This window comes from Hyaena hyaena, unplaced genomic scaffold (assembly GCF_003009895.1).
Source record: "Hyaena hyaena isolate Hyena2069 unplaced genomic scaffold, ASM300989v1 scaffold_246, whole genome shotgun sequence".
Lineage (NCBI taxonomy): Eukaryota > Metazoa > Chordata > Mammalia > Carnivora > Hyaenidae > Hyaena > Hyaena hyaena.
The window spans coordinates 1,840,980-1,853,674 of NW_024080877.1; the positions used below are offsets into that span (position 1 = coordinate 1,840,980).

General features: G+C 37.1%; 1 protein-coding gene across 6 annotated transcripts in view; it reads left to right on the top strand.

The window, feature by feature from the left end:
- ORC4 (origin recognition complex subunit 4) overlaps positions 1-12,695 on the top strand; it is an 81,681-nt gene that overhangs the window by 68,356 nt on the left and 630 nt on the right. For all 6 annotated transcript variants that reach the window (XM_039244566.1, XM_039244565.1, XM_039244564.1 and 3 more), the window contains 4 exons: positions 5,384-5,470; positions 9,013-9,121; positions 9,834-9,929; positions 10,012-10,079. In XM_039244566.1, the coding sequence (XP_039100497.1) occupies positions 5,384-5,470; positions 9,013-9,121; positions 9,834-9,929; positions 10,012-10,079 (360 nt within the window). The remainder of the gene's footprint in view (positions 1-5,383; positions 5,471-9,012; positions 9,122-9,833; positions 9,930-10,011; positions 10,080-12,695) is intronic.

Sequence of the window (12,695 nt, forward strand, 5' to 3'; positions counted from 1 at the left end):
GAGTGCTGACTAAATCCCACATGGTAGAATCTTTCAAAACTATGGGTCTTATGAAGGTAGAAAATAATAAAGAGTCCCTAGTTTTAAAAGAAATTGGACGGGAGCCTGGGTGGCTCAGTTGGTTAAGCATCCACTGTTGGTTTCGGTTCAGGTCATGATCTCATGGTTTGTGAGTTCAAGCCCCACATAAGGCTATGGCCTGACAGTGCGGAGCCTCCTTGGGATTCTCTCTCTTCCCCTCCCCTGTTCCTCTGTCCCTCACTCCCACTCTCTCTCTCTGTCTCAAAAATAAACTTAAAAAAAGTAAAAATAAATTGAAAAAACTGATCTATATTATTAAATACTGATGTGAATAATTAGGTCTTTGTATAATTAAATTTGCACAGTCTATATTCACTGGCTCTAAAGTAATAATGATTTTATTTATTTTGTAATTTCAAGTTTTTATTTAAATTCTAGTTAGTTAACATACAGTGTAATATTAGTTTCAGGTGTAGAATCCAGTGATTCATCTCTTACATACAATATCCAGTGCTCATCACTAGTGTCTTCCTTAACATCCATCACCCATTTTACCTTCCCACCTCTCTTCCCTCCAGCAACCCACAATTTGTTCTCTATAGTTAAGAGTCTGTTTTATGGTTTGCCTCACTGGAATGAAACTGGACCACTTTCTTACACCACACACAAAAATAAATTCAAAATGGATCAAAGACAAAATGTGAGACAGGAAACCATCAAAATGCAATAACCTCTTTAACATCAGCTGCAGCAGCTAGATATGTCTTACTAGATACATCTCCTGAGACAAGGGAAACAAAAGCAAAAATGAACTACTGGTACTTTATCAAGATAAAAAGCTTTGGCACAGTGGAAGAAACAATCAACAAAACTAAAAGGCATCCTATATAATGGGTTGATATTTGCAACCCGTTGCAAATGGTGAGATATTTGCCAATGACAGCTGATACAGGGTTAGTGTCCATAATACATTAAAAACTTACCAAACTCCGCATTCATAAAGCAAAGACATCTTCTTTTCCAAAGAAGATATACAGATGGCTTACAGACACATGAAAAGAGGCTCAAGCATCACTTATCAGGGAAATACAAATCAAAACCACAGTGAGGTATCACCTCATACCTGTCAGAATGGCTAAAATTAACAACACAAGAAACAACAGATGGTTGTGAGGACTCAGAGAAAGGGGAACCTTCTTACACTGTTGGTGGGAACACTAACTGGTAGAGCCACTCTGGGAAACAGTATGGAGTTTCCCTCAGAAAGTTAAAAATGGAACTACCTTATAATCCAGCAATTGTACTACTAGGTATCCACCCAAAGGATACAAAAGTACTGATTCAGAGAATACCAGGATGGCTCCATCAGTTAGGCATCTGACTCTTGATCTCAGCTGAGATCTTAATGTCAGCATCGTGTGTTCAAGCCTTGCATTGAATTCCACACTGGGCATGAAGCCTACTTAAAAAAAAAATACTGATTCAGGAAGCAATAATAAATTTACTCTTGCTATCAATACCAAATTAAATGTGAGAACTTTGCATTTATTTTGCTCTTAAACAACTTTTTTAACTTTTTCCCAGCTTTGCTGAGCTATAATTGATAAAATAAAAATTATATATATTTTAGGTGTACAGCTTGGTGTTTTAATATACAAATACATATGGAAATGCCACAATCAAGCTACATAGTGCATCCATCACTCCATTAGTTACCATTTTATTTCTCTTCTTTTTCCTTTTTCCATTTTTCTTTTGTGGGAGGGAACACTTATGATCTATCTTCTTAACAAATTTCAAGTGTACAATATTGTATTGTTTGCTGTAGTCACATTTTTACTGTTACTGTATCTCCAAAATTTATTCATCTTATCTAACTAAAACTTGATTCTTGTTTTGATTATAAAATATAGTCTGCTTATATAAGTACTATTAACTTGGGCACTTTTCATTTTTTTAATTAAAAGTTCACCACACACACACACACACACACACACACACACAAGGCGGGGGGGGGGGGCGCCTGGGTGGCTTAGTTGGTTAAGCGTCCAACTTTCCATAGGATATTCTCTAGGCTATTTGATTGTGTCGGTGCAAACACTGAAATCAGATTGACTCAGGGGCGCCTGGGTGGCTTAGTCAGTTAAGCGTCCGACTTTCGCTTAGGTCATGATCTCGCCGTTCGTGGGTTCGAGCCCCGCGTCGGGCTCTGTGCTGACTGCCAGCTCGGAGCCTGGAGCCTGTTTCAGAGTCTGTATCTCCCTCTCTCTCTGACCCTCCCCTGCTCACGCTGTATCTGTCTCTCTCTCTCTCTCCTGGAAATAAATAAAAATAAAAAAATAAAAAGTTCACCACACAAGGGAGCGCCTCACTGGCTCAATTGGAAGAGCATATGACTCTTGATCTTGGGGTCATGAGTTTGAACCCCACATTGAATATAGAAATTACTAAAAGTTCACTGAGTAAAATTTAATCAGCGTGTAGGAATAAATACATGGTAAAAGGTGCACGTTTCGGGATGCCTGGATGGCTTAGTTGATTGAATGTCCAACTCTTGATTTGGGCCCAGGATCCCAGAGTCCTGGGATTCAAGCCCCTTGTTGGGGTCCACACTGAAGTTGGAGCTTGCTTAAGATTCTCTCTCTCTTTTCTCCATCTGCCCCTCTCCCCTGTTTGCACTAGCTCTCTTTAAAAAAAAAAAAAGAAAGTTTCCCCTATATCCTTGCCCATTCTCCCTCCTTTTGGTACAGAGTAATTATTTGGTTTATAGCATTTCAAACATATACACTTGAAAGTTGTTTTTACATAAAGGGTTCAAATTTTGCCTATTATTCTTTGCTTTACCTTTCCCATTTTGTTCTGATAGATACTTTTGTATTATTCTTCTTAGTATAACTATACAGAATTGTATGCAAAAATGATTGACTTTATCCTTAAAATTCACATATTGTGCTATGATATAATTAAGTGTGGGTTTTTCCCTTGTACCCTTCTCCCCAAATTAATTTCATCTGGGACTCAGATACTTGTTGGCTCAGGAAAGTTTTTTGCTACTGTATCTTATTTTTGAGATTCTTTTCTTTAGGAACCCTTTATATTTGGTACTCTCACATTGTCCCTTTCCTTAAACAGGTCTGCAGTGGATCAGAGCTCTGGATCTTTGGCCTCTGAATCCACTTTTTAGTGCCTCACAGACTTTCACCTTTTACAGTTACAAGACATTCAAATACAGTCTTTCATGGTATTTAAATGTCTTTGTTTTATAAGGTCTTCTATCATTTCTATCTCTGCTTCCTATCTGTTCTGAAGATAAACTGCATAGCCCAGGTTATACTGTGGTGTCATTCATCTTTCTGTCCTTTCCAGCTATATTGCATTCTGTGCATCTGAGTGGGTATATAAAGGAAGTAGATGGTAAGGCTTACTGGTGAAGCATTATTCTGGATGACTTGGAAAATGGTAACCATGTGGTAGGAGGATGGCAAACGCTTAGGTTTTTGGTCGTTTTTTGCTGATTCTCTATTACTGAATTTAGGGGCAAATGGAAGAAATGAATGTGAGAAGAAAGAAGACTCTCTGGTCTCTCTTTTTTCTTTTTACATTTTGTAGTTCTTTAATAAGGTAGAACTAGTACAACTGGAGTTAGTTACAGAGTTTTCTTCCCTTTATCCTAATCCTCATTTGCCACTTAACTTTTGGTGTGCTGAGAAGAATGTGCCATGCACACTTGAGAAGAAAGTGAATTCCATGGCCTCAGGATGTAGAGTTCTAAATATATCTGTCAAATCCATCTGGTCCAGTGTATCATTCAAGTCCATTGTTTCTTTAGTGATTTTCTGTCTAGTTGATCTGTCCTTTGCTGTAAGTGGAGTATTAAAGTCCCCTGCTATTAGCACATTCTTATGCATAGGATTGTTTCTGTTTGTGATTGTTTATGTATTTGGGTGCTCCGTATTCAGTGCATAGATGTTTATAATTGTTAGCTCTTCCTGGTGGATAGACCCTGTAATTATTTCATTATACCCTTCTTCATCCCTTGTTACTGCCTTTACTTTAAAGTCCAGTTTGTCCGATATAACTATGGCTACTCCAGCTTTCTTTTGACTTCCAGTAGCATGATAGATATTTCTCCATCCCCTCACTTCCAATCAGAAGGTGTCCTCAGGTCTAAAATGAGTCTCTTGTAGACAGGAAATAAATGGATTTTGGGTTTTTTTAATCCATTCTGCTACCCTGTGTCTTTTGTTTGGAGCATTTAGTCCTCTTACATTCAGTGTTATTATTGAAAACTATGGATTTAGAGTCACTGTGTTCTTTGTAGGATTCATGCTTATAGTGGTGTCTCTGGTACCTTGTGTTCCTTGCAACATTTCCCTCATAGAGTCCCCTTAGATTTCTTGTAGGGCTGTGCTAATAGATGAGCTTTATGTCAGCACCATGGCCAGAGGCCCTGTCCAGTAAGAGGGGAGGGCAGCATTGAGGGAGCTATCCTGTCTCTCAGTACTGACTATCCAGCAAGTTTTTCTGATTCCTATGTTAAAACCAAAACAGTGCTATAGATAACAGGTTGTCTATGGAATCTCATCCAAGAAATACATTGAGGATAAGGTTGAACCTAGATATCCTGCCTAACTTGAATGTTTATTGTAGCCCTACCCCAAATGAATCAAATAAGTTAAGCAGAGTGAACGCCATCTCAGCATGGCAGTATAAGAGAAATTCCTGTAAAAGAGCATTTAAAAGGACCATAACTTATTCTCCTCAAAGGAAATTCTCCCAGAGAACTATGGCTAAGTTTCCTGAACTTAGCCACTCTTGTAACGTTTCCTGTTTAGTTAACAGAAGGTGAGAAGATTTAGCAGGAACTGACCAGGAGATAACTGAAACTCAGAGTTACATGACTAATCATCTTATGTCAGTATGCCATAATCTTCCTACATTGCTCATGCTGTTCCCTATAGCTGGAATGCTTTCTTTTTAGTGTATTGACTCATACATAAGTTTAAGCCTTCTTTGTGATGCTTTACCTTGTTTTTCTAACTCTTACTCTCTGTTGTGTTTTGTGCTGAATTTTGGTCATCCCACTGGTATGACTGTAGATTCCCTTTCTAGACTAGAAAGTTTGGGATAATAAAGATTATTTTACTTTTTTGTGTATTAACATAAAAGGATAAGAAAATTAATAGACTGGAAATTTCATTTTGATCTATGTATTCTACAAATAAAACCAACGCGTATTTAATAGTAAATAAATATCAGATAGAATTAATGAGCTACATCAACCAGTGAGGCACAGCATTATAGTTAGGTTTTAAACTGCCTTGTTACTTACCTGTTTTGATGGGGTTTTTTTCCCTTCTAGTGCCTCACAGAAGATAGAAGTGTGCGAGAAGTACTACAAAAGCATTTCAATGTCAGCAAAAACCTGCGGTCATTACACATGCTGTTGGTTTGTATTCATTTTATTTTTGCCACTCATTTTCTTTCACTAGGTAATTATATTTTGATGGGAACTGATTAAACCTACAGATAAATTTTGGGAGAATTAGCATGATTATTACTACATTGAATCTTCTAATCCAGAACATGATACATTTCCCCTTTTACTTAGTTTTTCTTTGTTTCATCATTTTATAATTTTTAACCACACAAATTTTGTATATGCTTAAAATGTATACCTAAGTATTTCATACTGATTAGAAATTATAGTTTGTAAATATCTGTTTTTAATTATGTTTTCAACATGCTTATTGTTAGTATATAGAAATGTAAGTCTAATGTTAAGTTTATGGCTATTGGTTTTTTTAAGATCTATTTTGTCTCATAGAAGCTTTGTCACCCTGGGTGTTTTGTTTTGTTTTGTTTTCTTCTTGCCTATTTTCATGGAGTATCTTTTTCAGTCCTTTCACTTTCAGTCTGTATGTATCCTTAGGTCTGAAGTGAGTCTTGTGTAGGCAGCATATAGGTGTTTTTTTTGTTTTGTTTTGTTTTGTTTTTATCATTAGCAACCTTATTTATGCCTTTTGATGGGAGCACTTAGTCCATTGACATTAAGAGTAGTTATTGATAGGTATGTATTTATTGCCCTTTTGTTAATTGTTTTCTGATTGCTTTTTGTAGTTTCTTATTCTCTTGCTCTCTTCCCTTGTGATTTGAGGACTTTCTTAAGTATCATGTTTGGATTCCTTTCTCTTTATTTTTTGTGTATCTGTTTCAAGTTGTTGGATTTATGATTGCCATTAAGTTTATATATATATAGAACACTGTATGTTAATCTATTTTAAGTTGGTGGTTGCTTAAATTTGAAAGCATTTTTAAAGCACCACATGTTAATTCTCCTCTCACTCCTACATTTTATGTGTTTGGTCTCATATTTTACATCCTCTAATGTAGGCCTTAACTAATCATAGATGTAGTTGATTGTATTACTTTTGTCTTTTAACCTTCCTATAAGCTTTATAAGTGATTGCTCTCCTCCCTTTACTATTTGTTTATTTTTACCAGTGAAAAATTTTTTTCAAAAATTTTTTTAATTCCTCTTGAGGTCTTTCTTTTTTGCTTAAAGAAGTAAGTGCCTTTAACATTTCTTGTAAGGCTAGTTCAGTGGTGATGAACCCCTTTAACTTTATCTTGGAAACTTTTTATCTGTCCCTCAATTTAGAATAATTTTATTAGGTAGAATATTGTTGGTTGTAGGATTATTCCTTTCAGCACTTTGAATATTCTGTGTCTTATTGTAGACCTCCTTGGGTTCATCTTCTGTGGGGCTTTCAGCACTTCTTGGACCTGGATATCTGTTTCCTTCTCTAGGTGAGGGAAGTTTTCAACTATCTATTCTTCAAATAAATTTTCTGCCCATTACTCTCTTTCTTCTCCTTCTGGTACCCTTATAAGGTGAATGTTAGTATGCTTGATGTCCTAATGATCCCTTAATGTATCCTCATGTTTTTAAGTTTCTTTTTCCTCTTTGCTGTACAGCTTGGGTCCTTTCCATTACCGTGTTTTCCAATTACTGATCCATTCTTCTGCATCTTTTAATTTGTTGATTCTCTCTGGTTTATTTTTCATCTCAGTTATTGTATTCTTCAGCTCTGATTGGTTCTTTTTTATAGTTCTTATGTCTTTGTCGAAGTTCTTGGTGAGTTCATCCACTCTTCTCCGAAGCTGGGTAATCATCTTTATGACCATTGTTTTGAGGTCTTTATCAAAATAAGCTAATTGATTAATTGACTACACTGTTTTGTTCTTTTTTCTGAAGTTCTGTCTTTTTTCATTTGTAACATTTTCTTCTGCCTCCTCATTTTGTCTGAATTTGTGTTTGTTTATAGTAGGTAGGTCAGCTACATGTCCTGGTCCTAAAGGTAGTTGTCATATGTAGAAGGCATCCTTGGAGCCCAGAAACACAATCCTTTCTGGTCACTAGAACCGGGAGCTTTCAGGGCTGTTTCCTGTGGATTGCTTGCACCTCCCTGTTGTTACTTGGCCACTACTGCTGAGGGCACACTTGTCAGGGCTGGCTCCTGGCCCACATAACTGCAGTGCCTCATCACAACTACTGCAGGCGTACCAGTGTTTGGAGGTGGAGCTGGCCCCAGTGGCTGAGAGAGCAGGCTGCAGCTGCTATGGTAGGTGGGCGGGGCAGCCCCTGTGTGGCTGGTTATGAGATCCCACCATGACTCTTGTATGCTTGCTGGTGGGTGGGGCTGGCTCCCTCTTTCCTTGAGTAGAACTCATTTGTAAGGGATACCTACTAGGGGGATGACTTGGGTTGGGTGGTTCCACAGGGGAATGCCCTTGGCATGGATAGTGGTACTAATTAGATAGATGGATAGTGCCATGGCTGGCTCCTGCAAGCATCTGACTAGCTTAGCTGAAGGAAGACAAGAAAAATAGCTCTGCCAACATTTCCATTCCCAAAGAAAGCTCCTACAGAACCCTACCCCTTGAGCACATAACCTTAAATTGGTTAGTATGCCTTCATGTATGGCCCAGATGATTTTCAAACTTGCTGCCTCTGAAAACTTGCCTTTTCAAACTTGCTGCAACTGAAATTATATATGGGCTCTGTAAGAACGGGGTCTCCATTTTCTGTAACCCTCTGGCTCTCCCAGAATTAAGCCCCACTAATTTTTCAAAGCCAGACATTATAGGGGCTCGTCTTCCTGGTGCAGATACTCAAGGCAGAGGATGCCCGCTGTGGGGCTTGAACCTCTCCTCATGAAGCACCTCCACACCAATGACATCCTTCCTGCATGCATTTGGGTATTTGGTTTCTACCCCAACCACATCATTTTTACCCTTTGCAGTGTGACATTTTAAAATATCTTCAGCTGGGGCGCCTGGGTGGCTTAGTCGGTTAAGCGTTCGACTTTCGCTTAGGTCATGATCTTGCGGTTCGTGGGTTTAAGCCCCGCGTCAGGCTCTGTGCTGACTGCCAGCTCAGAGCTTGGAGCCTGTTTCAGTCTGTGACTCCCTCTCTCTCTGACCCTCCCCTGCTCACACTCTCTCTCTATCTCCCCTAGAAATAAAAATAAAAATAAAAATAAAATATCTTCAGCTACATTCACAGAGTTGCTTTATATGTAGTTGCAGCCTTGGTGTGTCCATAGGAGGAGGTGAGCTCAGGTATTTCCCTACTCTGTTTTCCCATGAAATCAGAATAGCCTTTGAATAGTAATCTTACCTATTTTGGATCTTTTCTCCTTACCTTATTCCTTTTTAAATGCTTTTCTCTTGAAGAATGATAAATAAGATCTGCAAATGGGAAGAGGCAGAAAGAGCAACAAGAACTTTCTTTTAATGCTTTACATTTATAGACTTAAATGGCTCTGGTACTGAAATACTGTGTTTTAGTAGAGCTAATAAGCATTGGAAATTGCATTTCCCAAGCAATTAATACTAATTCTCAGACTCCAAATTAAGTTTCTTCAGTAATATCTCCAGAATGCCCAAGTAAATATGTAAATATTTTTCTAATCCACATTTTCTTAGATGCTTGCTTTAAATCGGGTAACAACATCACACCCATTTATGACTGTAGCGGATCTGATGGAGGCACAGCAGTTCTGTAGCATGGACTCTAAAGCAAATATCGTACATGGTGAGAAACTTGCTTGATTTGTTTTTTGTAAGTGTATATAATGGAATTCTTTCAAAATTATGCGCAACATTGGGTATAATACAGACTACTTTTATATCCATATAGCCTTTAAATCAGCTCTACAAAAGTTATTATCACTCCCATTTAAAATGAATGAAACTTGATGCACGTGTCTCCCTTGCTATGTTGGAAGTCCAGCTAAGATTATATTGCAGGCATTCACATTGCATCAAGTACTACTAAAGAAGGCTGGTTCTTAGCCATTTTGGGTTCACTATCCCTTTTAAGAATCTAATGAATTTTCTTCTCTCTACCCAAAAAAAAAAAAAAATAGATATATTCTGAAAGTGTTTAGAGCTTCTCTCAATATTCAAGGAACCTGTATGATTTAAAACATAAGAATTGTTGTTTCACGTTATGCTTGCTATGAGCCATATGATAAGTGTTTGATGATATTCTCTCTCATCTCTGTAAGTTTAAGAAGATCCATAATTTGCATATATGAAAGCTAAGCCCAGGAAGTTGAGTAGCTTGCTAGGGTTGTGTAAGTCATTGTGACTGAAACACATTTGAACCTGGGGGAGGTCTTAATCTCCTGCCACCCCTCAAAATAATGTCTTTCACTTTATCATTCTATTTAGAGGATAGTTATTTCAGTCTTAGGGATCAGTGAATAAACTACAACTCATAATTTGTTTCCCTTTTACTATAGGTCTGTCAGTCTTGGAAATCTGTCTTATAATAGCAATGAAACATTTAAATGACATCTATGAAGAGGAACCCTTTAATTTTCAAATGGTCTATAATGGTGAGATGAGACTTTGGTAGTTTTTTTCTGACTCTACTTCACTACTTACCTGAAGGTGTTAATGTTGTTGCTTTCTGTACAGAGTTTCAGAAGTTTGTTCAAAGGAAGGCCCATTCTGTTTATAATTTTGAGAAACCTGTTGTCATGAAGGTAAGATTTAAGTTCTCTTATTTTTCTAAAGTCAGGTATATTTTTATATCCAGTTTTATTGTATATATCATAGTACCACTCTTACTAATTATGAAACATTAGGTATTTGCCATAGGGTTTTTTGTTTGTTTGTTTGTTTGTTTTGCATAACAGACCAAAATTATCTCAAAATGAAATGTTTGAGTAATTTTGAAGAAAGAAGCCATTGTTTCCGTTTGTGGGAGTCTACCGCCCTCTACTGTCTGTCTCTAGCATTGCAGCCTGCAAAGAACTATATACTAGTTCATCAAATGCATCAGTAAAACTGTCCTTTTACAATCCAAGGGTTGGATTTATAATCTTGGCAATAAAAACACAAAAATGCAGATATTAGCAATTAAGAAACTAAAGGACAAAATCTCATGGGATAGTGAGGACATACAAATTGTTATTAGGAGTTGGAGTAAGTTTTAAAACTTGAGGAATCTTTTAGGACATACCTTTGTCCACTAGAAATACGTCAGCCAAGATGTAATTTTGGATTTTCTAGTACCAATAAAAAAGTAAACAGGGTAAAATTAATTTTAATTATGAGTTTTATTTAACCCAATGTACAAAAACAAAAACAATTTTAACCTATGATCAGTGTAGAAAATTATTAATAAAATATTTTTCTTTTGTATAAATTTTTAAAACTTCATGTGTGTTTACACTTAAAACACATCTTAATTCACTAAATATTCACTGGATATATTTGTTCTTTAGATTTCTTAAACTTTGTAGTTGAAGAAATAGATTTACATTCTGAAATTATTCCACACTAACTTAAAATTTTGTAATCAACTTGACTATCAAATTTTAAATTAAGCTTAATTAAATTATTTAATTAAATAAAATTTAAAACCAGCTTCCACAAATAGCAGTAGCCCTCAGTGGTTACCTTACTGGACAGCACAGCTCTTAGATTACTTTCTGGGTAAAAGCATTTTTCTCTCTCTCTCTCTCTTTTATATATATGTATGTATTTATGTTATGTATGTATGTATATATATATGTATGTATGTATGTATTTTTTCAACATTTATTTTGAGAGACAAAGAGAGACAGATCATGAGTAGGGGAGGAAGAACCGTGATAGAAGGAGACAAAGAATCCGAAGCAGGCTCCAGGCTCTGAACTAGCTGTCAGCACAGAGCCTGACTCAGGGCTCGAACCCATGAACTGTGAGATCGTGACCTGAGCCCAAGTTGGACGCTTAACCGACTGAGCCACCCAGGTGCCCCTTGTTTGTTTTTTAAAAGTAGTGGACCCGGGACTCCTGGGTGGCTCAGTCGGTTAAGTGTCTGACTTCGGCTCAGGTCATGATCTCACAGTTCGTGGGTTCGAGCCCTGAGTCAGGCTCTGTGCTGACAGCTAGTTCAGAGCCTGGAGCCTGCTTCGGATTCTGTATCTCCCTCTCTCTCTCTCTGACCCTCCCCTGCTCACGCTGTCTCGCTCTCTCTCTCTCAGAAATAAAAACATTAAAAAAATTTTTTAAAGCAGTGGACCTATAAGTCTTTAATCATTCTTCATAGGCCTTAGTGGTCAGTTTTTCCACCAACTAAAAAATGTGAGTACAGAGCATTGCCATCTCTTCAGAATAACAGGAAAAGTGTTTAGTCTACAGGAGGTTGGCTTTTTCCCCTTTCCTAATGTCCATGTTTGTCTGATAGTCATAGTTTATGGGGATTTTATAAATAGAAAAGGTTACATGACCATTGAAATTCTTATGAGTAATTTTGTAGCTGCTTGCTTCTACATTTTAAATAAAATATTTTGCTGCCTAGAAATATTTCAAATCTCAATTTTATTCAGGCCCACTAGTACCTGCAGCCAGTATTTTCTAATTTTCAGAAATAAATGGTGTCTGAGTTATTTGTCTTTTCATCGGAGGAATTTTTATGATACATAAAGTATATATTCCATTGATATTTTTTTCACAATGTGGTTGTAAGCATAGAAAGTTCCAGAATCTTTTTCAGTGTGTCAATATTTAATGGTTAGTAGTCATTATTTGTTTCTTTTTTTTCATACATTAATGAAATACCTAAAACAATAATCAGGTTTGGAAAAGACATAATACATGAATGTTAGAGGTGAGAAGAAACAGTAAACAACACTATTATGGGGAAAGATGGAAGAAAGGGACTTTACAGGTTGTGGCATCAGATTTGTGATTGCTAGAGAAAACTAAAAGCCCTTCCTTTATCTTAAAGACTAGCAGGTGTTAGATATAGAATGAGATTTGGAAGAAAAACCATATTGTGCATACCAAATAAGAGTTTGCCTTGTTCACATTCTACAGTGCAGGGAGAGAACACTATATTGACTCTGCTTCACCTGATACATGGAGTTTTTACAAGGTTGATGAGAGTTGTTTTTGAACTCTACTTATTTCTTTTTTTTTTTTTTTTTAAATATTTTTATTTATTTCTAGGAGAGAGAGAGAGAGAGAGAGAGAGACAGCGTGAGCAGGGGAGGGTCAGAGAGAGAGGGAGACACAGACTCTGAAATAGGCTCCAGGCTCTGAGATGGCAGTCAGCACAGAGCCCGACGCGGGGCTCGAACCCACGAACCGCGAGATCATGACCTAAGCGA